The sequence below is a fragment of the Spermophilus citellus genome (assembly GCF_964194105.1).
Source record: "Spermophilus citellus genome assembly, chromosome: 17".
NCBI lineage: Eukaryota > Metazoa > Chordata > Mammalia > Rodentia > Sciuridae > Spermophilus > Spermophilus citellus.
Window position 1 is genome coordinate 42,845,515 of NC_138199.1, and position 24,908 is coordinate 42,870,422.

The window sequence follows — 24,908 nt, forward strand, 5'->3', positions numbered from 1 at the left end:
GTTATATAACCATTCTGCAGTCCAGCTTTCTCACGTAAAACCAAGCCCCAAACTTCTGCCTTCCTCTCTACCTCAGGGGAGAGCTGTGGCAACCGATGTGATGGTGTCTGTATGATCATCAAAACTCTGCAGAAATATAAGGAACCACATAGGTCCTGGCTTGTCCTTTGATGGTTCTCATCAACTGTAAGGGGGGTGACTAGCTTTTGGGACTTCCTGGACCCAATAATATCCTGACCCAGTGTGGGGTGCAAGGAGCAGGTCTCCTGGTCACTCTCTAATGTGCTCTCCTAGCTTCACAGAGCTGGACAGCTGGGCCTGAGAGCTGGCGTGAGGGAGAAGGCCAATGAGCTCAGGGGAGGAGGCAGGAATGTGTCACCCACTGATTTAAGAGACCATTAACATTCTCCCACTCCATTCACTTTAGGATTAACTTATACTTAGGTCTGGGCTGCAAGGCAAGTCACTAATTGCACTAGAGTTGATTTATCAAGTGCACGGTATTTCTATTACAAAATTATTGATTGGAGTTGATGTATTTTATCCTGAACAGGGTTGGTCCAAAAGCCCTGGGAAAATGAATGAAGCTGAGGTCAGCAGCGGGTGCCTGTGCACATAATTATAAATTCACTGGGGTTAGTGAAATCCAGTGCTGGACTCTTCATGGTAGAAAGTCCTGGCCCTCCCAGAAATGAAAATTTTAATGACCCACTGGGATACAAAGTGCCATTCCCCACAACCAAAGGCTGTAGACTGAAAGATGTCTGTTCAGGTAAGAGACTTTGGGTAGGTCTGGATGGCTGCAGCAGCTGGTCCTAATGGTCACAGATTTGCTCTTCCTCGGGTCCACTGTGCTGGCTCTATTCCATGGCCACACATGTGGCTGCACCCTAGCTCAAGGGTGTCCTTGTGACCTTGCCCTCAGATGGGCCATCCTGGCATCGCAGTCGGCAGGACGCTTGCTGCCTGCACAGGGAGGCTGGTTGTGTTCCCACCTCCCATCCCCCCTTCTTGCTGATGAGGTACAGGAAAGCCACTTTCAGAAATGAAAAGTATCCATTTCCCTTCTTAAAATGAAGCCAACAGCAGACATTATCAAGGCAGAAACAACACATCATCTCCTACAATAGGGACTTTCAGGGAACACAACTGGGTTCCCAGACCACTGAAGGCAAGAACAGCTCTCTGTCTTTATGTCCCTTCGTTTCTGGAGTAGCAAATCCTCAATAAATGCTCATTGAAAGCAATAGCTGGGAACCCTGAAGCTGGCGCTACAATAGACCCCAGCAGCAGCAGATCCTCCAGCAACTGGAAGAGTTTTCCAAAGCCTCTCCCCAGAGCCACACAGAAGATTGAGGCAAGTTGGGAGGGGCGCTGTGCTCTCTGTCTTCTGCTGCTACCAGCTCCCCGCTTCAGGTCAGGGTGCATCTGCAGCAGCCTCGAAGACTAATGATCCTGGTCATTTCCCTCATGCCACCAACCCCCAGGCCGAGCCAGGAGAAGAATTCTTTCCATATTCCTCTGCCTGGAGCCTCAGTGCCCTCATCCAGCAGTCCCTGTGCATCCTGACTCTGCAGGTGACAGCCAGGGCAGTGTGGCTTCTCTCCATGGAGCTAACATTTCACTCTATCTCAACACATTCTTTGAGGACTTCATGGGCTCTGTGACCTTTTGTTGAGTTCTGTCTCCTGAAATACATAACTTACACCCTAAAGGTGCAAATTCCTCCTGTGTCCTGTAGCATTGGGTCAGGATCACTGACCACCTTGAGTTAAAGGGGCAAGTCCTACCTTACTTGACACCAACTTGTGCAGAGGAAAGGCACCTCCAAAAGCTCTAAGATTCCTCTGGCATTCCCTTCTGGCTTGTCACCACAGATACAGGAAAGACAGTGTGAGATGGCTGACTACACATGCCCCTGAGTGGAGGGCAGAGACTGCAGGACTGTGCCTGTTCTCCTTCCAGAAGGCTGTCCTGGAGAGACACAGGGAAACTGCAGGTGGCTCTTTTATGGATGTTCCAAGCCCTCCTCACTTCCCCTTCCCATGAAGCTGTGCCTGTCATCTCCACACTAGGATGCCACTCATCCCACGGGCCTCCCTCACCTTCACTAAACCTAAGAGCCAATGTCAACATCCACCTCCTGTGGATGCATGCCCCGTCTGCAGGATGCGAGCTCTCAATCCCTTCCCTACCCCATCTCATGTCCCTCCACTCCAGGGAGCAGACCACACAGACATGGCTTCCACCTGGACCTGTATCCCTGAAAGGCTGTGAGGGAGCTCACAAAGAACTCAAGGAGCAGAGGGCCTTCAGGGAGGCTCGCTGGTGAACCTAAAGAAACAAGAAAAGATCCGTCGCTCCGTTCAAGAACAGTACGAAGAACCCAAGAACAAGGAAGAACTTGGAGACTCCTTCCAACCCTGGTTCCATTCTCTTTCACTGAAGTTGGACCATTCGAAACAGATCTCAGTTGGGAAGGCTACAATAGAGGGTGGTGACCCAGTTCTGGACTGGGGGAGTGGGGAGCGTGAGGGGAGGTGGTGGTGGCTGATGGCGAGAACATGGATCCAAGCCCCTTGGCAACATTGAAAATATGGAGCCCCTTCTCTTCCTGGTCCCCGTGCTATCCTTCGGACGGCTGTGCTGGGCCGAGCCGTTGGAGACCCCTGTAATATCAACTCAACAATGCATGTTCTACAACTACAGCTACAGCTACCGGTACATCGACTACAGTGCATGCATTTAGTCAGTCCCACAGATACATACAATCTAAGAACAGGCAGGGAGGTGTGAAATGTTTTACTGGACAACAGGTGTTTTGGAGTTGTAACTAATAAAAAAAAAATCGAAAACGAAATTGTACAAAAAAAAGACATTTCTCGAGAGTTGGATATGAGTTTGTTTCTTGAACTGTTTCATCTGAACAAGCAAAAACATGCAAACCAGCTGGTACTAACAGGAAGCTGGACACTGAGAGAGGATTAATAGGTGTGGACAAACCTTCCCGCTGAGCGTGCTCAGAAGAGTGTTTGAGAGGAGGTGTGCAGATCCTAGTGTAAGAGAGGCGGGAAAGTATGCCTCAGAGACACTCTCTCACCGCAGCCCCAACCAAGCAAGAGAAAAGACAACAGAAACATGACTTCTCACACTCACCACCAGCATCGGGAGCTCACGTAACTAGATTGGGATAAACTGGCAAGTATAAAGTACAGTAAGGGGTCCTGGCTGGGGCTGGAGATGGGGTTGGGGGGGCACGCCAGGGGGCTCAGCAGCTCTAAGATTGATACGTGGGCCCACCCATAATGTCACCCTGAAATAAAGTAGCCCGAAAATCTGAACCACTTCCCTCACATTGGGCGGGGAGGGGGGGGGGAGTCGTTTACCAAACTGGATTTCGGATTGGGTGGGACATGATGGGGCCACTGGAACTGAATGAATACGATCAAAATAAACAAACAAACTCTTGACTGAGCACAAGAAAAGATGATATTTCAAACTACCAGGTGAAGGTAAAAGAAAAGTGACCACTGATAGTGAAGTTATCTAGGAGTCGGCAGGAACCTCCCTGGTGGGGTCGCCCGAGCCCTGCTCACCTCACGTTCTGGAGGAATTAGGCAAAGGTGGGCAGGTCGGCCCAGAGGAGTGGGCTGAGGTAGGTGCAGAGCTCAGGCCCCCCCCGGACCTCCTACCCTGACACCACAGCCCTGACAGAGACAAGTTGCCACCCGGAGCCAAAACAAAGCTGCCTCCCACCCCACAGCCCTTCCCGCCTCAGGAAGGGCCCCCAGTAAGTCAGAGTGGAAGGGGGACACAAACCAAAACGGTGGAGCTAGAGAAAAATGAAAAACAGAACAAAACAAAAAGGGCCTTCTGCAGGATGCCCAATCCCTCAACCAAGCCTGAGAGCCCCTGGGGAGCAGAGGCCACACTTGCTACTGTTTGAAGTCACCTGCTAGGTTAGCATGGTACCAAGCTCCAGGGAGGCAGTCAGTGGACTCTCTCTGAACAGGCACTGAGTTTGTGATGACCTCTCATCATCAGGCCGCTTGCTCAGGAGGCTGAAGGAGCATCCGGGTCCCCTGGGGAGGAGTTGGGATGTGTGGGGCAGGGCCACAGGAGTTGGTGCAGGTGGAACTGGGTCATCAGCATGCAGTGAGCCCTTCGGGGCCTGGACTGATGCCACCTACCCCAGAGAGTCTGTGTGGCCCCCTCTCAATTCATAGCAGAGAGCTTTTGCCACTCACAGGTAAGTAACTTGCTAATATGCGAGGTTTGAAGTCCAGGCCACTTTCCAGAGGCAAGAAGGTGACAGCTCCCCTATAGTCAAAATGTGTTAAAAGAAAGAGAAGGGCAGAGGCCTTTCTTCCCCAGCTTGGTTACCCTGCTCCAGGTCCACAGGTGCGGCTGGAGGCTGGGGTAGGTACCCTGTCTACATACAAGCAGGCCAGCCCAGGTTCTGACCACAGCAGGCAGTCTAGCCACTGCCCGGGGCACACCCCAAGTCCATAACCCCCAGGCAGTGCCGGGGACTTCCCCACAGCTTCTTGGGCAAGCCTGCACCCTGGGGGTGGGCATCTTGAGTTGAGGATTTACCCCTTGCACTAACTCAGGCTGGGGTGGGGCAGGTGGTCTGGGAGCACACTCCTGAATACAATTCACTAGCAGTGCAGGATGAGCATGGCTGACCTTGAACGGCCTGTGGGAGATTGCGCTCCCAATGGAAATGGCTACAAATAAAACACCATTGATCCTGGAAAAAAAAATGTGTGGTTGGAAATGACCTTGGAGGGTTAGGAGTTAGAGGATGGGTGGGACTCCCGCCTGGCTCTGGGGTCTGTGAGAGGGTGGGGGTGACAGAAGGGGGTACAGCCTGTGGGGGAGACCGCTCTCAGACTCACAAAGAACCCCATGCTGCCCTTTAAACTTGCCATGAAGTCAAGGAGAACAGGGTGGGGTGGGGAGAGAGGCAGGGTTAATTTTGGGTTAAAGTTTAGTTTCATAATCCAAGTTACAAAAAAAGAAAGAAACTGAACGAGGAAACAACAACCAACAACACTCAAAAACCTCAAGATGGTTCTTGTTATCTTTCCCCCATCCCAGGCACAGGGAGGACCGAGGCTTTTTTTTTTTTTTTTTTTTTTTTAATGATATCAAAAAGCACTCAAGTTTGAAAACCAAACGGAACAGGGAGACACGATGCAGCTGTGCACCCCACCCCCGGGGCCCGGGGTTGGGGTGGGGTGGGGGGACGAAGGGACACTGGCCAGAGGCAGGTGGGGCCTTTGGAGACCTGCTGGGTCAGATGGGAGTGGAGGGTGCCTGGCTCTCTGGACCTGCCTGCCCACTTGCTGCTTGCCAGCTCTCTTACAAATGCGCCTCAGCAGCCCCCCGAGAATTCCTGGGCCCCCTCCAACGAAAGCCCAGCGGATGATTCGGGGGAGTGGATCCTTTGTAGCTCCGAGGCAGTGCCAGTTTGCATGGAACGGATTTTTACTGATGTTTTTCTAATGGCCTCACTGTGCCAGTTTCTCATCACCCAGGGTTTGGGTTCTTGGCATTTGCCCTCCAGGCTTTTAACGCTCCATTTCCTGGTCCCCTTGCAGCACCCGTGCCCTGCCCACCCTGCCCTCCTCAGAGCCCAGTTACATCCAACTACAGCGCTTCCCCGTGCTCTGGTGCTCTGCCTAGGGAGAGGGGACCGGGAGCCAGCTGCAGACCATGGTTTAGGGAGGAGCAGGGTGGTGGAGGGAGGCTGGGGACAATGGCTACAAGGGATCCCAGCACAGGGCAGAAGCCCTGGCACCTTAGGAAGGCAGAGGGCACTGGGCAGGGGGACCTCTGGTCTGATCTCATAGAGCCACTGGGAAAGTGTTCCCACATCACTTGCAGGACTCTGGATCTCTTAAAAGGGTTGAATTTAGAGACTGAAGGGTTGGGGCAGAGAAGGCCTCCACTCCCTTGGCGGCTGGGAGCCCAGGGAGCTTGCTGAGAAGAGTCTGGGGGCAGCAGGGCTCCAGCAAACAGCAGCTCCATTCCTTCACCAATTTCAAGGGTTGGCCCTGCATCAGCCTTCGGGGGACCTGGGGGTTTAGCCAGAGCAGTAAGCCCACTTACTGAGTGCAGCAGGGGCCCAGAGGCCAACCCTGTACCTCTCTGGCTGGGTCAGAGGCCCAAGGAAGCCAAGGAGGTTAGTAAAGCCCACAGGTGCCCAGAAGCCAGTCCTTAGGTGAAGGAGGTCCACAGTCAAAAGGAAGCTGTTTTCCTTTGCCAAAGGGAGCATAACAGTCTACCTTCGGTGCAGTCTCGTGACTGTGACTGACCCCTGGTGGGAGCTGCCCTGGGTGGCCAGGCTCACCCATGCCTCCCTGTCCCCACCCCCTCCCCGGGCCGTGGTGAGGGGCATGTTGGACAGACGCAGCCACACAGATCCGACAGGGCCTTTACCTTCCCCCTGCACACTGGGCATGCCTGGGAGCCGCCTGTCCCGTACACCTTCCTACCTGATCCTCGTGCCGCTGCCACTGCCGCTGCCGCCACTGGTCCGTAAGCTGCTGCCGGGAAGCCTGGAGAGAGGGAGGGGTCAGAGTCAGGAGGCGGCCCGGCAGGGCCCTGGGCAGACCCTCTCACAGGGCTGCCCGACTCCACTCCAGCTTGCACACAGGGGAGGGGTTTGTGGGCAGCTCTGGGGGAAAGGGGGACGGGCACAGGTCAGTGGCTCTCAGGCTTCTGGAAGGCACAACAGCTCTGGGTGTGTTTGATCCTCACTCGCTTCTCAACAGAGAAACTGGTCCTGGAAGGACACAACACCTCAGGAGGAGGAGGAAGAGGAGGAGGAGGAACTTTCTCTTGAGAACCTGACTGAGCTGCCTACTGGCCCTGCACAGATACTTGGTGACCCCCTAGTGCCTGTCCAGAGCTGGCTAGGCATGGCTGGCCAGCCCGCTGCCTCTTGCAGGGATCCTAGCCGTGTGGTCAGCAGAAGCCACAGGCAGGAGGCACTTGGGACAGCCTTTTGACAGAACAGGGACTGTGGCCAGGAGACGGATTAACACCAGCTGTTCTCCAGAGGTTCAGCCACCTTAACTCTAGACTTGTCAAAACTTTATGTCAGCCGTGTCAGCCCCAGACCCGAAGGGTCCCAGGAGACTGTGAACACACGGAGCCAGATGTGGGGGCGCACGGGCTCTAGGTGAGATGAGCCCCGTGGCTTTGTTTGATCCCTCTCCATGTTTCACTCTTCCCAGGCAATTATGGGGACTTCGATGTGGCCCTTCTGTCTGAGCCCCAGGGTCAGATGAAGCTGGCTCCTTAGGGGGTCTCTGGAGTCCTTATTGGTCAAGGCTCATGTTATCTAAAAACACACTGGGCCACGGGAATAAGTGAGGAGGCCAAGGCGCAGGCCTACAGAATGTCCAGGTGAAGGAAGCAGCAGGCCAGGTCCCCTCCTCTCAGCTCCTCTCTGTCACTAGCTTGTGCACGCACAGCCTCGCACTGGGATAGACAGAGCCACTCCCACACATAAAGACAAACTTCCTCGGCCCTTAAGCAGACACTTTGGAGGCCGACCCCAAGACCCATTTCCAATGGCTGTGGTTTTTTTAATGAGGTGCCAGAAGCCAGCCACAAACTCGACAGACAGCCCCCAACAGAGCCACTCGACTTTAGCCACTGCGCCTTTTCAATAGGGGATTTCTACAGGAGAAGAGGGAGGAGTACATGCACCATTAATTAAGGGCAGGGAACAGAAGAGGAAAGAGGAGAGAGACACCCTCCAAACAGAGTGAACTAGGAGCCCACTAGATTCTAGGACTACAGTCCTAGCTACATGGTACTACTGAGGGGAAAGAAGTTCAAAAGGGAGAGAGCTACTCTAGAGAGGTCAGGCTAAGCTACTTAAAACGTCAATGAAAAGACACATACTTGCATTTAAATATGGTAATAGGGCTGTTGAAGGGGGAAAAAGAAAGATCCAGGTGAAATAAATGTTCACAGTTGTCCCAGGCTGGGAACAGCTCTCCCAGCTCCCACAAAGACTGTGTGACCCGCCTGGGGGCTGCTCCCTTCCCGAGAGTCAGCAGGAAACCCACGGGGGGGGGGGGGGGGGGGGGGGAGCAGCCCAGGATGGGACCCTCCTCCTCACACCTAGCCCTCCCCCCATGTATTCCAGGCAGGATCTGGATTTCTGAGGATGTGGATGCTGATGGAACATAAGTTAGAAGTCAAAAAGATTTTTCTCCTGGTCCCAACCCCAGTGTAACCTGGGCACCTGCTCAGGGCTCAGGGCATACTGGGGAAGGGAGGTCAAGTTATTCTTCTGCTGTTTCTTACCAGGACCTTGACACAGAACGTCTCCTTAGAAGTAAGAAAAGGTGGTGGTGGCTGGGGAATTGGGGTGTGGTCAATAAGAAGACTTATTAACAAAGGGCCTATTTTCCAGAGCTGGGCACATTTTGGACAAAAAGTTTAAGGGGAAGAATTAAAAGCCATATTCAATAAATGAAATCCATCCTCCATAGTCTCAGACAAAGGCTTCTCTTGGAGCCTGGGCACCAGACACGGCTGAGAGCTGGAATCTCCCCACAGCCTTCCAAATGGAGGGTGAGCCAGATGCTGGGCAAGAAGAGGCGGCGGCAGGTGAAGAGCCACCCTGTCTGCCCCTCGGCAGCACAGCCCGCAGCTCCACGGGCACCACGCCACGCCACCCCAGCCCCCTCCTTCTGAGATGCCAGGATCACTGGCCCTGGACCACTACCCCCTGGGAATGGGAACCTTCTAGGGAGGAGACAGTGCCAGCCCAGCATCCTGCACCAAGCCACCCGCCTCCTGCCCTGTTAGGCCATCCAGCCTCACCGGTCACCCTTCGCCCCAGAGGTGCTCTTCCTGACCTGGCAGGTGGATTTATGGGAGACGAGCGAGCACAGATACGGGAATGACGCACTAGATGTGTGTTCAGTGAGTTGTGTGTGTGTTTATATGGGGGTGCGTGTTTTGTGTAGCTGGGTGTATGAGTGTGGGGTGGATGTGTATGTGTGGGGTGGATGTGTGTTGGGGTCCCAGAGGTCAAGATACAGCATGGTGACTTCACCCTGAAGTGTGATGACAGGCACAGCTGGTCTCCAGGACAAGCCCTTTCTAGGAAGTCCTGGTGGAAATGACGCTCCTGGGCTGGCAGGGCAAGCTCCTCCCCGGGCAGCCAGAAGAGGGCCGCCCTAGGAGGGGGCGGTCGGAGGAAGACTGCACATGTGCAGGGTGGCAGGGATGTTGCAGAGGTCTGTGGCCCATGAGGGTCCACACTCATTGTAGCACCCTATGGCCTAGAGTAAGGAGGACCATCACACTCTGCTGCTGAGACTGGAGTGGGGGTCTGTCCCCCATACAACTTCTCTGGCCAAATCCATAATGGGGGCAACTGGGCTGCTCCTCATGGGGCAGGTTAGCACAATAAATAAGCACAGATTAGGAACCAAATAGGTTCAAATTCTGCCTCAGCCATCTACTGTGTGACTCTGGGCAGGTTGCTTAGTCTCTCTGTACTCAGATACGATGATTAGTGCAAGATTAACATACGCAAAATGCTCAGATGAAAGCCCAGGAGCAAATCAGCTTAAACAAGCATTAAGCTGAGGCTTATCAAATCTCTGTCCAGCCATCAGCTCCATCTTCAAGACAGGACTCTTCCCATGGCAGATGCCATGCTCAGATGGCCGTAAGCACACAGGGGCCTGAGTTCCTGACTGGTAGCAGTGGCCTGGAATCCTTCACAATGTCCCAATGTCATTATGGTAGGACTAAATTTCCACAGCTCCACATGAGAGCATGTCTCCTGCTCAGCTCTCCCGATGACAACTGGGCCAGGCAGACCGGCAGGTGTAGACCCAACAGAGAGGAGGAAAACGTTTTGCTGATCCAATCTCAGAAGGTCTAGAGCCACAGGCTGGCTACCTGCAACTCAGGAATGCAGATGGTTCCCCTTGTTTGTAACATGCCTGGGTACAAAAAAAATGAGGTGCTCATGGTGGAATTTCAGGCATGGACAGGCTGTCTGGTTAATGGAGTCAGACCCAAAGACCTGTCTTGCTAGCCTGAAGCTCCTCTACCCTGCGAGTGGGATAACAAAAGGTATCAAAGTCTGGCTGACCCCTGCTTTGCTGTGTGACTTGGACACAGTGCTTCACTTCTCTGGGTGCTGAGCAACTCCTCTCTGCTGCAATATAGTCTCTTCAGTCCTCTATAGTCCTCTATAGTCCCTTCTATAGTCCCTTCACCTCAGGCCTTGCCCAGGTCTGTCTAAGAGGATGACAAGCCTCCGTCCTACGGGGCTGGGGGTTATCTGACAAGTAACATCATGAGAAATGTGGCCATTTCACTCACAGCAAATGACACCCTTTGATGGACTCTATGGAGCTGTGATGTTTTACTGCTGATCAGAAGTCGATAGGCATTTCGGGGTTTCAGGTTCTTTTTTTTTTTTTTGAGAATTATATGATATAATACTTCTGCTATTTTTTTTTTATTGCTTCTGTGCACTTGCCGGTTTTTGCCTTACCTAAGCACAGTTATTTTTATATGCATATCTTATTTCGCTTGCTGGGTGACAGACTCTTCTGGGGCAGGGACTCAGTCCCACGTCCCACTGAGGATCCAGCTCAGAGTCTGCCCCCAGAAGACTTTTCCTGACACCAGCTGGTCAGGCCGCACGGATGCAGGGAATGAGTCAGGGCTGGGAGTCGCTGCCGCTTGGGTCAAGTGAGGCAGAAGGCAGCACCACCTGCAGGTCTGGCAGCCTCTGCTGCCCCAGGGTGGCCGGCTCAGACCTCCAGGAGTGGCCTGAGGGTGGTCAAGCCAGTGGAGGGTGCTAGGGCTATGGAAATGGGGCGCCCTGTCCCGCAGAGGCACGGATTCTCCCCCGTAAGCTGAGAACACAGGGCACCACCTGGGAGCAGCAGAAATGCTGATGGGGGGGGGGGTCAGGTTATGTGGTGCATCTGTGCAGTCTGTCACTACCTCCAGATGAGAGAGGAAAGGGCCTCCCGAGGGTACCATGGAGGATCTAATTCCTGCGACCTGTTTCCTCCGAGAGTCAGGGCAGAGGTCCCCATTCAGGGTCCCAGTCCTGCCTGGAAGATCTTCAACAACCCAGAAGCCCTGACCCCCCCTAATGGACAGAATCAGGGGGAACCCAGGTCTTTCAAGGCCTTTCTGATACCAGTGCAGGCAGAGAACCCCTGGCTGAGCACGCTCTAGGGGACTTGACTTCACACGAACACTGTCCTCTTGCGGGGGATTATTAGGTCACGAGGCTTTCTCTTTGTCTCCTCTCCCCTTTTTGGTATGACAAGACACTGGTCTGGGGGCCGGGGGTGGCTGCCTGGGGTCTGGTTCTGGCTCAGTCAATACTTATTTCCCCTGACTTGAGTCCATAGACCCCTCGGTGCCCCTCTCAGAAAGAGGGGGTGAGAGAATTTTGTGGCTCCTTATGGCTCCCAGAGATATGATTTTGAGGGGAATCTTTAAAAAAGTCCATTACAAACAATTTTTCTTATGCTGTGCTTGCTGAAAACACTCTCCGCCCCCTTCCTCCGGCACGCCCAGCATCTCCCACCAGCAATTTCTATAGATGGTTCAGACATTCTTGGCTAAATCTAATGTTGCTTCACTGAATCCAAACACTAAAAAATAAGCAACCAAAAGAAGAAACTGTCACCCAGAATGTGGGAAACATGTCCTACAAGAGTTTGGAAACACTACCATCTGTCAATCTGGCTGGCCCAGGATGCTCCCTCCTCCTGGGCAGGCCTGCTCGGGGTGCAGGGCTAGTTCTTTTATGGGAAACGTACAGCTCTGACTTCTGAGCAGAAGAAAGGGGGATGGTGGCTGTCAGCAGGTGAGGCTGGAAGAAAGCGGGGCGACACATTTTTGGAGTAGGAGGATCCAGGGATTCCCATGGGAACGGAGAGTCTAAAGAAGAGGCAAAATTGATCACTAAAGGGACACATTTACCTGATCAATGTAATGTTTTGATTTGATGGAAATGGATGTACATCCATTTGAAAGATAACAAAACAAGCCCTGAGTTCTTCACATTCGAAATAGGAATCTGACTCAGACACACCTTTCTAGGAGTGAGCCCAGCTTCTACAGAGGGTACCAACAGCATTACGCTGTGAAGACCCCTGGGCAGGGAGAGGGTGTGGATTGCTGCTGGGCACAGTGGCACACACCTGAAATCCCAGAGACTCAGGAGGCTGAGGCAGGTGGGTTGCAAGTTTGAGGCCAGCCTCAGCAACTTAGTGAGGCCCTGTCTCAAAATAAAAAGTAAAAATAAAAAGGGCTGGGGATGTGGCTCAGTGGTTAAGTGCCCTGGGGTTAGGGTTAGGGGCTCCAACTGTGGGACGGGATGGGGGCAGGGTCCCAGAACCAGGCTGCCCACAAACTGGCTCCCGGCTAATAAGCTGGGCCTTGGGGGAAAGGGGCTGTGGCTTGTGTGCCAGGAAGGTGGGAGACCTGTGCCTTGGAGTCCTTGGCTATCCCAAGGGTTGCTTGAAAATGGAGTTTTCTGGCAGCCACCAGAAAACTCAGCACTCAGGGACAGGAGGCTACTTGGCCCTCAGGTGGCTATTCCAACTAACTCCCTTCTCCAAGATAGGAGGGGGCGGGAGGAGAGGGAACAGGGGCATTCCCACGGCTGATCCAGCTCCAAGTTCTCCCCATTCCACTCCACTCAGTTGAAAGCATCACTGAGCTGGGCCTTGTGACACATGACCAAGACACAGATCCTTTAAATTCTCTCCGGCTATGACCTACAGAGTTGAGGGCAGAGGACTGGTCCTTGGCTCTGAGAGAGGACCTAGCATCACCCAGTCTCATTCATCCTCCGCCTGATCACCAGGGCCTTGGGGATGAGTGAGGCCTGAGGCCCAGTCTCAGGACCAGCCTTGGTCCTGGGAGTGCCAGCTCACTGCAAGGGCTCCTGGCCCTACTCTGCTCAGTGTGGTTCTCTCTCCAGCAGGATGTCAAGGGTGAGGATGGCCACATGGAGCTCACTCCAAAACCGGCCCTCCCTGCCCTCTGCCTATCACCTTTAGCTCTAGGCTGGCCCAGGAGCACCTACCGTGCAAACCTCTGCCTTATCTTTGAGACCAAAACCTTCAAAGTGAAGGGATTTCAGACTGCAGTTTCTAAGCAGGTGTCAGCAGACTATTTGGAGACTTTTTTTTACCCCTACCTGACCTTTCATTAAAACATCAATTTCTGATTTGGAGAGATTTTCTCCGAACTACTACCAATGGGTGTCAAGGACAAATCACAGCCGTGACCGCTGCCCCTCTAGAGCACACTACTCAAGTGGTGGGTACACGGTTTCCTAATTTCAAATGCCAAATCGCCAAAGGCAAAATCTTGCTCGCCCCAAGGGTTTCTCACCAAGTCACTTCCACCCTCAAATCCCACGTGCCTGCTGCTTGCTTCTCTGCTGCATTCCACATAGACTCGCCCGCGGATCTGCCCCAGCCGCATGCCCACTCCAGCCCAGGCTCCCACCTCTGCCACCAGGACAGCAGAACGCTCAAGTCCTGAGCACCCAGCACGGCCGGCAGAAAAACCCCAGGCGTCCATCTTGGCCCCATCCTGGGGGAGTGAGTCAAGAACCCTGGCAAGCTCAAGGTCCCTCTCCTGGGAGATCGAGACCCTCCACCAGTGTCCCTGAGCCTCATGTTTCAGGAGCTGACAGACCACCCATGTGCTGAGCACTGGTTCTTCTGCAGGGGACCTCAGGGTGGCCAGGGAGTCGGGGGTCAGCACCAGTGGTGGGGAGGGCACAGGGAGAGGGGGGCAGGGCAGTGGTACAGAACTAGTACAGAAAAACTTAAAAATGTTCAGAGGCAGCAGTCGTATGACCGCCCACCAACCAGCTCTTGTTGCAAGGGCGAATGGAAGATGGGCCTCCTCTGGGCCTTGATCTCCTCACCTTGAAATAAAGGACTTGGCCTTAAACGTGAGAGAGCAACCAGGACACTCAGAATAGTACCAGCGCCACCACGGAGTGAGTCCTATGGAGAGAAGTTTCCTACACCGCCTTACTCCCAGAGCTGGCCAACCCTCCAACAGATGCAGGGCTCCCGCCCAGGCCAGTTAGGGAGACAGTAGCCAACATTGCTAAAAATCCCATCTCCCACCTTCCTCCCGTGAGACCCGAGACCAGTTACTTATTGCCCCTCTCTGCCGCCTTTTCCCTCCTTCCTAAAGCCTCCAGGATTCAGGGAGATGAGGGCGTTAGGTGCTCGGCACAAGTGAAATAATTTTTATTCCTATTATTATTGTTCTTATTGCCCAAGGTAACAGCAGTGGAGCTGGGAATCCCGGAGAAATCCCTTCTGTGCTTCCAATTCTAAAATCCTATTAATTTGCACGACATTTGGGCTTTGTGAATGATAAGGGCAGTCTTATCTCAAGTGCAAACTAACCTTGGTGGGGTCACGTAAGGATAGGAGGCAAGGGTCTTAAGGGCTCAGGGAGGGCCTGGCTAGGGTGGCCAGAGCCCTGTGACACGGGCCACAGGTGTGAATGTGGATTGCTAGCCCCAGCCAGCCTGTCAGCTGGGTTGACAGTCTCTACCGCCCTCTAGCCTCGACATGCTGTCTTCCCAAACATCCTTCCCAGATCCTCCAGTGAGGCTGGGGTTAGAGGAGTCTTTCTGGGTCCTTCCGTCAAGTAGAATCCTGTTTGCTCCTTTGCGCCTAATAAGTGACCTATGAGCCTATAAAGGCAGAGATTCATCTTCATTCATCACCATCACCACACCCAGCACAGGGCCTGTGCTGTGGTGAGTGCTTAGTAACCCTGTGTTGAACATATAAGGGAAGGGTGGGTGGAGGGAGGCAGGCTTTGGACAGATGTGAGGGGGTGGGGAGAAGTGTTTTCTCCTGTTCCTAGTCTTACTTGAACTGTAGCCTGTCCGAGCTGGTCCCTGAGGTCAGAAGCCTTGAGAGGCCTGAGCAGGTATCATCAAGAGAGCTGCAGGGCTGATTCAGACCTTCCCTGCAAAACCAGGGGGCCCCTGGGCCAGCCAAACACCTTCTCTCTCCACGGGAGAAGTACAGGCTGCATTCATCTCTCCCTCCAGGATTGAGCAGGTCTGGGCAAGGCTTCCCACCTCAAAGAAGGCAGCTCCGGCCAGCTGGCACCCAGAGCCAGGGCCTGTCATCAGCATTGATAAAGTCCAGTTAGGGAACACCCTCCTATGGCAAGGGTGAGGTCAGCGTCCCTGCCTTGCCAAGTGTCTCCAGGAGGCTCGGGTCTTATTTGGCTTCCCAATGCCAGTCTGTTGTCTTGCTGTCTCGGCCAAGGTACAAGGACAGCATCTGCCCAGGTACAAGGACAGCATCTGCCCATAGGATCAAGAGAAGTAGGAATGTGAGGGAGGGAGGACATGCAGTACCTTCATGACTTTGCATCTGCAGGTCTAGGGAGACCTGGAATATCCTTCCCTCACCTTCTGCCTGCTGAACTTACACTTTGGAGGCCCCTCAGGATCGAGATTAGCATCTTTATAAAAGAGACCCCAAGAGAGCTCACTAATGGCTTCCACCAAGAGAAAATGGCCAGCTGTGGACCAGGAAGTGGCCGTCAGCGGACACTGACTCTAATGGTGCCCTGTGTTGTAGACTTCCCAGACTCCAAAACTGCGAGGGACATATTTCTGTTGTTTATAAGCCACTGCTGTATGGAACTCTGTCACAGCAGCCTGGATGGACTAAGACTTTGCGGCCCACTGAAAGCTGTCCTGGCACAGCCAGGGGCACCCTCTCGGCACTCATTGCTCGTGCACTGCTGCCATCGTGCTGGTCAAACTAAGGGGACACCAGGCTACTCATGGAACGCTCCTCAGGCTCTGACTCCTTGCTCCCTCGATCAGTGTCCCTGAACCCTCCTGGAAGGCCCTGCTTGAGACAAGTGCTGCTGATTGTCTGCACTGTGACTCTTGCTCTGACTGTAGGGACACAGAGCAGAGGGGATGACTCAGGCAGCTAGGGTCTCAGGGGCAGGGGGACTTGGTGGAAAAGTGTCTGAGCAGGACTCTTCGTCCTGGGCGGCAGGGAGCCTTTAAAAACCTCTTGCTCAGCCTTAACGATTCCGAAGGCAGGAGCTATCCCCTGCCTCAAGCCAGGCACCGCTATCTGCCCAGAATTTCATACTCTGAGTAATTGATGGGTTTCGTTGTTTTGTTTTTAAGCTGCAGGCTTTCACTTGCTTTTGCTGATGGAAATGAAAACTGAAGGCTTGAAGAAAGGTGATTAAGTTCCTGCTGGCAGATTTAATGGGGACTTTGAGGCTGGTCATGCAGACACCTAAGAAGGTATGGGGAGCTGCAGACTGTGGGGGAGATGGGATCTGGCCAGTCCTGGGTCTCACCCACAGCCTCCTCCGTCTCTCTACTCCTGGTGCAGGGCAAGGATCAACAGCCCTGTTAGACAGATGGGGAGACTGAGGCCCAGAGGTGACCTTACTCTCCAGCAAGCTAACAGCGAGGGCAAGAAGTCTGTTTCCCAGCTTCCCCCCAGAGAACGCTGAGCTCTAGGCTTTGCCACAGGGAGCTGAGCGCTCACTTAGTCACATCCCCTCACTTATTGCAGAAGAGCTTCAAGAGGCACAGAAAGCTGATCTCAAGTGAAACCTGCAATTCCTGTTGATTCCGATGGCTCCAATTCATTTCTGCAAACAGTTATTAAGTGCCTATTAGGCACTGTGCTCTGCTTTCATCTGGGAATAGAGTCAACTCCTGATTTTCCACGCCGAGGGAGGAACACGGCGACAGGGCACATCCACAGAGCCCCCACCTCCTCAGCAAGCCTCCAGCCAGGCCCGGCTGGATTTGGGGTGTACTGCTGAATTTTACTTCTCCATCTTCTTCTCCAGCAGCAGACGGGCCTCCTTGACTGAGCTCGCCTTTAATATTCAAATGAGAGGATAAGTCCCCAGCACACACAGGGCCAGGTGGTGCAGGAGGGAGCTGGGAGGGGACACTGGCTTGGGATTTAAAACAGGGTGGAAGGGGTGCACAGATTAGAGGGCGGGGATGCGACAGATGTGTGGGGCGAGGGAGGCCCTCCGACAGGGGAGCACTTCTGTTTACAGTGCCGTAACATCTAGGGGGTACTCACAGGCCTGAGTCTCCGTTACAACAGAATACCTGCAAAGCCAGCCTGAAATTTCAAGGTTGTTCCCCAGGTGGTGAGAACCCAGCCAGCCACTGCTCACTGAGCAGAGAGGGAGTGGGGCAGAGCCTGAGGGTCCACCACATTAGGGGTCCAACAGAATTCCCACCGAGGACACTTCTGGGGTGGTGGCTGAGGAAAGAGCTCCTTACAAACTGAAGTGGGAAGAGAGTCACGGAGCATGTCTGTAGAGGCAGGAGGGCCAAGAAAGAACACAGGAGGCCAGGAGAGGTCTCACCTCTCCTGAGCAGGGGCAGATCGCAGGGATCTCTGCCACTCTAGGAGGCTGGAGGAAGAGGAGGAAGGAAGGGCCCCGGAGTCACTCCCCCCCCACAGTGGACCAGATGACCACATCCTGGTAGAACCCCAGGTCTCTGGCGTGGCAGGCATTAGCACTTCTGTCACCTGGGCAGCACCGACAGGGCTCAGAAGAGCTGATCCAGCATACGGCCTGCTGCCGCGGCCAAGGCTCCTGAGCCATCCTGACCACTGACGTTCTTTGCGTGGCTTCCCACATTCAAGCAGGGCCCCTTGGGACACCCTGGGCCACGAAGCCTTGGTCTTTGCTCAAAGACCAGATCACTCAACCCAAGTGTACCAGGCAGCAGCCTGTCCTGATGATGGGCTAGAGGGGCCCCGCCCCTGCGGAGGGACGGGATGTCCTGGAGCGATGGCACCTCCCCTCAGACCACGGTTCCATGGAAACACTGGGTGGCTGTCTTTTTCTTGGAGTTACTGAAAGTCGGTCAACACAAGCAACGGCCACTAGATGGGAATAAGGAAGACAAAATAGACGCAGCCGGGCCCCGAGTCCTGAGGCAGTGGCTACCTGGCTTGCTCACCCCCGCCCTCCTCTGCTGAGCCAGGACTCGCCTGCACAGTCTGCAGCCAGTGCTCTGGGAAACCATCGGGAAGCCAGACCCCATCAGCACCTGACACCAGGCCTGCCTTCCATCGCCGAAGTGGCAGAGGCATGTGCAGGCATTTCCAGAACCAGAGCCCAGGCCAAGCTGGCTGGAGAAGGGTCTCCCTACCTGTGACTGCATGGCCCCTGCTGCGGGCACAGTGTCTTAGGGGGAGGCCCTGGGCCAGGAGATGCTGGCCCAGCTCTCCAGGCTGCCCCGAGTGCTCTGTCGCTGAGGCCACACAGCCAGCTGTTGAGACTTCTAGGCAGTCGGGGCTACATTAACCCTGCTGTCCCCAGCAGAGGTGGGAAATCCCAAAGGGCCACTAGCCAGCCTAAGGCAGGGACAGGAATGGGGCCAAGAGAGGGAGGGATGGAGCGGACAGGAGACGGGCGCGGACAGAGGGACATTCTGTGCCCCCCCAGAAGCTTCTTCACTGCCTCTGCCTCTCCACATCCTCCGGCTTAGTTTGGAGGTCTGACAAGATCCCCCCTCTCCAGGTGCTCCTCCTGCTTCACCTCAGGGACCCACTCTGACTTCCTGAGCCCGACAGGAGACCCAGCTCACTCCTACCTTACACCCTGCCTCCTCCAAGACTCTCCGGTAGCTCCCAGTACCCAGCATGCTCACGATCCCTCAACCTGCAGTGCGTCCTCTCTTGGGACACACTGTAGCAGAGACTGTCCCCTAGGTCCTGTTCCACTCTTCTTCCTCAGTATCAGAATTTTCTGTTTTTAGTGAGGTATACTGTTACCTGGAATGGAGACATTTTGGACACTTTCTTGCAGCTAAAACTGGCCACATGACTCAGCTCTGAGCAGAGGGATATAAGTAGAATGTCAGGCATGAGCTTTAAAATGTATTATTAAAGGAAAGAGGGACACTCCTAAGGGAAGAGTATGTGATTGGCTGGAGCTTGAGCAGCCTCCTTAGACCAGGAGGTAGAGTCTTACGCTGAAGAGGGTAGAATGACAAGAAACAAAAAGAACGAGGACCCCAATACTGTGCAGCCACATCCTGACTCCTTTTACACAGGAAAGAGAAACAAATTCTTATTTTGTTTAAGCCATAATTATTACTTATTACTTTTGTCTTTTCCTTGCTTCCTTCCTAAAATTATCTGATTTGATGTCCAGGCATGTCATTTCTCTGCCTGGGATATACCTCTTTCCCTTCTTTACCAGCCAATTCAAGACAAATTTTCAAGACCCACTTCTTACATCACCTTCTCTAGGGGGCCACTGGGTAAGTAGACAGCCTTTGTCTCCTGAATATCACAAAGAACTTTTCTTTCTCTAGCGGAGCACCTGCCCCATGATGCCTGGTTCTCTCTCCCTTAGTTGCACCGTGAGCATTTTGAAGGAGTGGGCCAGATACCAGGTTCCTAATCTAGTGCTTGATAGTGAAAGGGGAGGGCGGGGTGAGGAATGCCAGGGTATAGGGTGTGCAGAAGTCCCAGCCACTCTCTGGCTTTAACTGGGGATCCTGGACCACACCCTTCACTGCTGAGCAGGCCCAGGGAGCATCATCAGGGAGAAAAGGACATTCTCTTCTCCTCTCTCTTATACATACACACAATCCCTTAATTTTAACAACCTAACTAACCAGGCACTTTCTTTATCTCAGGCCTTAAAAAGTTATGCAACTTGCTCAAAGTCATCTGGCTCCTAAATGGCCAAGTGCAACCTGGAAATGAGCTTTCGACCTTCATGTCCAGCAACATTCCACACTGTCACCACAGGTGTCTCCTCCAGCCTGCACTGCTCCGGGCACTTAGGAAAGCAAGCGACCTGCACCCCCACATGCGGGCCCCCGTGCACAAGCACGTGCATGAGTGCGCACACACCCCTGGCGCACAGATGTGAGGGGCTCCAGATATTCCAGTGGCGTTTTCATTTGGGGGTGAAGTGATGGCAGAGGAAGGGGCATGGGGCGGGACCGTGCAGCTGGTGCATGCAGAAGCTCAGCCACTCTGCTCAAGGGCGGATCGCCCTGAGCAGGAGAGCTCTGGGCTCTTGAGGACCAGGGCGCAGGGAGGGCTGGGAGCAGGCGGCAGCCAGGGGGAGTGGACATGCACTGGGCTGGGCTGTCGGTGGTACTGGTTATTGAGTGCATTCACCTCCCCCAGAGCGAGAACAGGACACTGTCAGGCTAAGAGACGGCAGCACACAGCATGTCCATGGTAAACAATTTATTTTTCTACCTCAGTTGCTTACAGGGGGGAAAAAATAAAACGTCATTAGGGAGCAGCACAGATGAACTACTTACAGAGATGGAAGAAAATTCACAATGGCTGTGAGGCCATTGTGAGGCCAGCACATGAGGACAAGTTCACCAAAGCAAAGCAATTCATAGCAAACCAAAATAAGGAGCGGGGTGGGGGGAGATCCACACAGATAAAAAAAAAAATACTCATGAAAAAGCCCGGGGGAAAAAATAAAAGGAAACTAACCAATTTTTACATCAAGCATCTTTAATGACATGAGCCAAATGCACATGCTGGCTCTCAAGGACACGGACAGGCACAGGTATGGATTCGCTCACATCAGATGCACCAAATGGAAGCGCACAGGTCATTTCTCACAAACTAGGAGCATAAAGGGGTGACTCTTGAGGGTCCAGCCGAGCTGTATGCCCTCAGCCCAAGAGAGAGGGTGTGTATATCAAAGGGAGGATGGGGGGGGGGGCTCAGGATCATGGGAAAAGATCCTTCTGGGGGTGACCATCAGGGGTACCAGCCCTGAGATGTGGCCTGATTAGGGTGGACCCTCAGTGCCCCGTCTTGGCCTAGGACAGTGTGCACTGGCACCCGCGTGCCCGATACAGCGCCAGGGCAAGCCTACTGTCTCTTCTCAAAGACGGATGCTTCTTACGGTGACAGTCACTGAGAGACTGGCCACCAAACAAGGAAGACACTCAGACAAGCTGTTACAGTTGCTCTTCCGGATTACGTTTCTCGCACGTTTTCAGAGAGGGGTCTGTGTGTGCGCTCACTGCCACGCCCACCAGAGAGAACACAGATGCTCTGAGTCACACAGCCACAGCCCTCTGAAATGTCCCAACAAGCCTGTTTTGTCATTATTTTAAACACTTGACACCTTCTTCCTGGATCCCCCGAGGAGTCTCTACGAAGTTTGTGAGAAGTTCCCTTGGCCCCATTACATTCTGGGGAGCCGGGGGTGGGGTTGGTCACAATGTGTACAGGGGCAAACAGGAGGGGACTGGAGAAGTTAAAAAAAAAAAAAACTGTGAAGGAACAAGGTCTTTGCTAAGAATTAAATTACAGGAAAAAAGAATATTCATTCAAACAACAGGCAGCAGGGACATAGAGTCTCAGTCAGTGGGCACTAGCAGCAGCAGGGGTGGCCCAGGCCCGGACTGTGTCCTCTCTCTAGAAATGGTGGCAAAACCCCAATTTGCTATGCCTCTCTTAAGAGCTAGTTGATAAAAATAATGTCTTGTGAAATCGGCAAATAGTCTGCAAAGTGAAATAAGAACAGAAATTAACAGATTAAACTGAAATGAGAAGCCCGGATGGGCAGAATGAGGGGACCACTGATCACACTCCTCACAATTCGGACTGCACACCGATCCTGAGGCTGCTGGGATGGACACCTTGCATGGGAAGAAGAGACACTGCCGGTCAACACCCAGCCTTGCCACAAGAGAACGACTCCCCACTCAACTAAAGGCACCTAGCACTGGCCCCCTTGGAACACCTATCTGTTCTCAGAGTCCCGAAGCTGGGCACAGGTGTGGCCTGGGATGATGTGTTGCAAAGAGTGATAATGTGGACCCCCAACCAGAGGAGATGGATATTTGGAGCGGGTGAATGCAGGTAAAAAGGAGGGTGCTTTGTAAAAGGATTAACTGCATCTTCCTAAATGCTAACTGGTGTGAGTGACAGCAGAGGGCGGAGGCCACAGCAGCCCGGGGACCTGGGTGGGTTTGTTTTCCTTTCTCTTCACTAGCTGCCTCGAGTGGCCCTGCCGAGATGAAGGGGCTTGGGGGTGTGGTGTCCACACACAGCATTAAGGCAGGGCTGGAGGTGGGAATTGGGCACACAGTGAGGATACTGAGAAGACCACAGAGAAAATGGTTTAGTGGTGATGCAGCAGCTGGGCAATGTCACAAAGTCACAGGATTCCTGGGGTCCGGGGACAGGTCAACAGAATCCACCAGATAGGGTTAGGCTGGGCTGCTCCAGCTCTGGTCCCTGCTTTGCACTGTGCCACAGAGGCCAGAGGTGAGAGAGGGAGGTCAGAACATTCCAGAGTTTTCTTAACCCAGCTGCTAAGGAAGGGGTCAGAGGGAGAAAGCACCCACCAGGCTCTTGACTGGAGCAGCACAGTGGGCTGCCCCTAGCTGGGTGGTTAGCATGGATCTGCTTGGGGAGGCATCTGGGACTTGCAGCAGAAAAGTGCTCTACAAGGGGCAGCTCCTGCAGGATGGGAGCTGGGAGTGGGAAACCGGCCTGGCTCTCCACCAAGAGTGGTGGTGGCTCAGTTCAACCACAGGGGCCCCTGGGCCACCACTTCCCTGGTCAAGGCCACTCACACCCTCACCCTTCCTGAAAGCAGGTAGCTCACGCTTGTGGTCATGGGGCCCTTTTCTGGTTATTAGGTTAAGAGAAGGGTGTGAATGGGAAGGATGGAGACATGGAAAGCTGAGCAGCTGAGAGGGAACGGCCCCCCACAGCAGGTCAGGATGGTGTGGTGGTGATGCAGCAGCTGGCAATGTCACAAAGTCATGTCCACCTGCATGTCCACCTCCAGTTCCATTCAGACCCAGCCAGGGCACTAAGCTCAGGAGCTGGAACAGCATGAGCTCTGGGAGCATCACCCACTCGACCCCCAGCTCCAAGGCCTTCTTTGCTTTTGGTGAAGGGCTGGGCTCAGGGAGGCCCACTGCATCCGCCCACCTTCAGTCTGGCCACTCTTGCGTGCCTGTCTGTCTGGAGCAGAACTAGGGATGGAGGTCCTGGAGACAGTTTCTTGCCAGGTTTTCTGAAGCTGGCTCATAGGGTCCCCAAGAGTAGCCTCTCCGATGAGCCAGGGGCCTTAGAATGGGGTCCACTTTGTTGTTCCCCAAATGATTCCACACTAAGTTCTCCTGACTCTGCCCTCTTGGCACACACTAAGGGGCAATGGCAACCTGACTGTGAAGAGAGGCAGACTGTCAAGAGCACAGATCAGGACGGCACTCCCAGGGAGCCGAGCTGAGGGAGGCTGGGCACGTTTGTGTGGACAGCATGCCAGCATCGGAACCACTCTTCTATTAAGATCTGGAACAGTACTGTCCTGCAGAACTTTCTGTGATGATGGAAATGTTTTCCAATCCATACCATGGGTAGCCACTGGCCACACGTGGCTACTGGGTAACTGGAATATGGCCAGTGTGGTTGAGGAACTGAATTTGGTTTAGTTTAAATCTCAATTTCAGTGGCTGGTGTTTCCATCGTGGGCAAATGGATGTGAGAGAGATGGTGGAGTGTGGGTGCACTGCCTGGCTTCAAGTCCTGGCCCTGCCTCTGGCTCGCAGGGACCCCGCTGGACAGGGTTTGCTATCTCCCTGTGCCTCAGCGTCCCCACCTGCAGGGGAAAAGCTGCCTGAGCCTGGCTCCTCTCCCGGCGGTGCCTCTGGGCCATGCCCCTCTTTGCTGCAGGCTATAGGGAAGGCCTCCCCTGGGAGGCCAAGGATTCTTGCTAAGGGTCCCTCCCAGACAGGGAAACTCCCTTGGCCCCAGGGGACACCTCAGGGAGCCAACCCACTCACACAACTGACCCCAGACCTCCTGCTGCTCTAGCCCTCTCCTGGCCTGTGACCCGCACAGCTGGAGGGGTACACAGGCCCAAAGACCCCTCTCAATGCTTTGTTCATAGAGAAGAGAAGTGAGACCCAGAGAAGCTGAATGACCTGCCACTGACACCAGGCCAGTCAGTGTCACAGCCAGGACAAGTACCTGGGCTTCCATCCTGGGTGGAAGGTCACAGCGTGTAGCTCCAAGTGTCCTAAATGCCTCCATCCCCCGCCCCTTTCCCCACGCACAAGTGTGGGCTGAGGGCAACCCCCCGCCCCAGCCAGCGCTCTGCCCTCCTGCCCCTCAGCCTCAGAGCAGCCCACCCAGGTCACATCTCTGCTCCCTTTGTTCCCTGTTGTGCTTAGAGCCTGATGCTCCCAGGTGGCCAAGTCAAGGCGAGGCCACAAGCCTGGAGTGAAACTCCCCCAGATGTCCAGTTCCTGGGTGGCACCTTCCCTTCAACAGAGAGCCCACAGAGGACAAGACTGTGCTGAGCTCTTCTACACTCCTCAGCTGACCTCGTCCCTTACACCCTCAGGCACCCCGATATACTCTCATCTAGACCCTGAGTCTGGGGAAGGTGGGCTCATTTCTGTAGGGAAAAACAAAGCCCCATAAGATATCACTTCTTCAGCATCCTCCCCGAGCCCCTCCCCATCGACCATGCCCACCCTGGCTGGCCCCAGGCTGGCCCCAGGCCTGCCAGCTACCTCAAGCCACAGCAGCCCAGATGTGTGAATGGGCATCACCGTGCACTCTGCCTCCAGCTTTTGATGCCCAGAGAGAGGAAAGGGGACTCCACCCAGCCCTATCCAGGATGGACAGCAGGCCCTAACCCCAGAAGAACACCACCAACATACTCCAGAAGGCTCCCGAGCCTCGGTGGCCAGAGTCAAGCTGGAGGAGGAGAGGAGGAAGGAAGGAAGGGCAGGACCTCAGGCATGTGGATGCAGGGACTGGGAGCAGGCAACAGGGTAGTGGGGGTGA

At 54.0% G+C, this 24,908-nt stretch overlaps 1 protein-coding gene across 10 annotated transcripts in view; it reads right to left on the reverse strand.

The window, feature by feature from the left end:
- MSI2 (musashi RNA binding protein 2) overlaps positions 1 to 24,908 on the reverse strand; it is a 367,851-nt gene that overhangs the window by 24,245 nt on the left and 318,698 nt on the right. For 5 of the 10 annotated variants that reach the window (XM_081270296.1, XM_081270293.1, XM_081270294.1 and 2 more), the window contains one exon: positions 6,504 to 6,566. In XM_081270296.1, the coding sequence (XP_081126422.1) occupies positions 6,504 to 6,566 (63 nt within the window). Of the gene's footprint in view, positions 1 to 3,003; positions 3,054 to 3,952; positions 4,083 to 6,503; positions 6,567 to 20,353; positions 21,343 to 24,908 lie in introns of those variants that run through there. The other 5 variants (XR_014019236.1, XM_081270295.1, XM_081270298.1 and 2 more) reach the window with 3 other exon arrangements.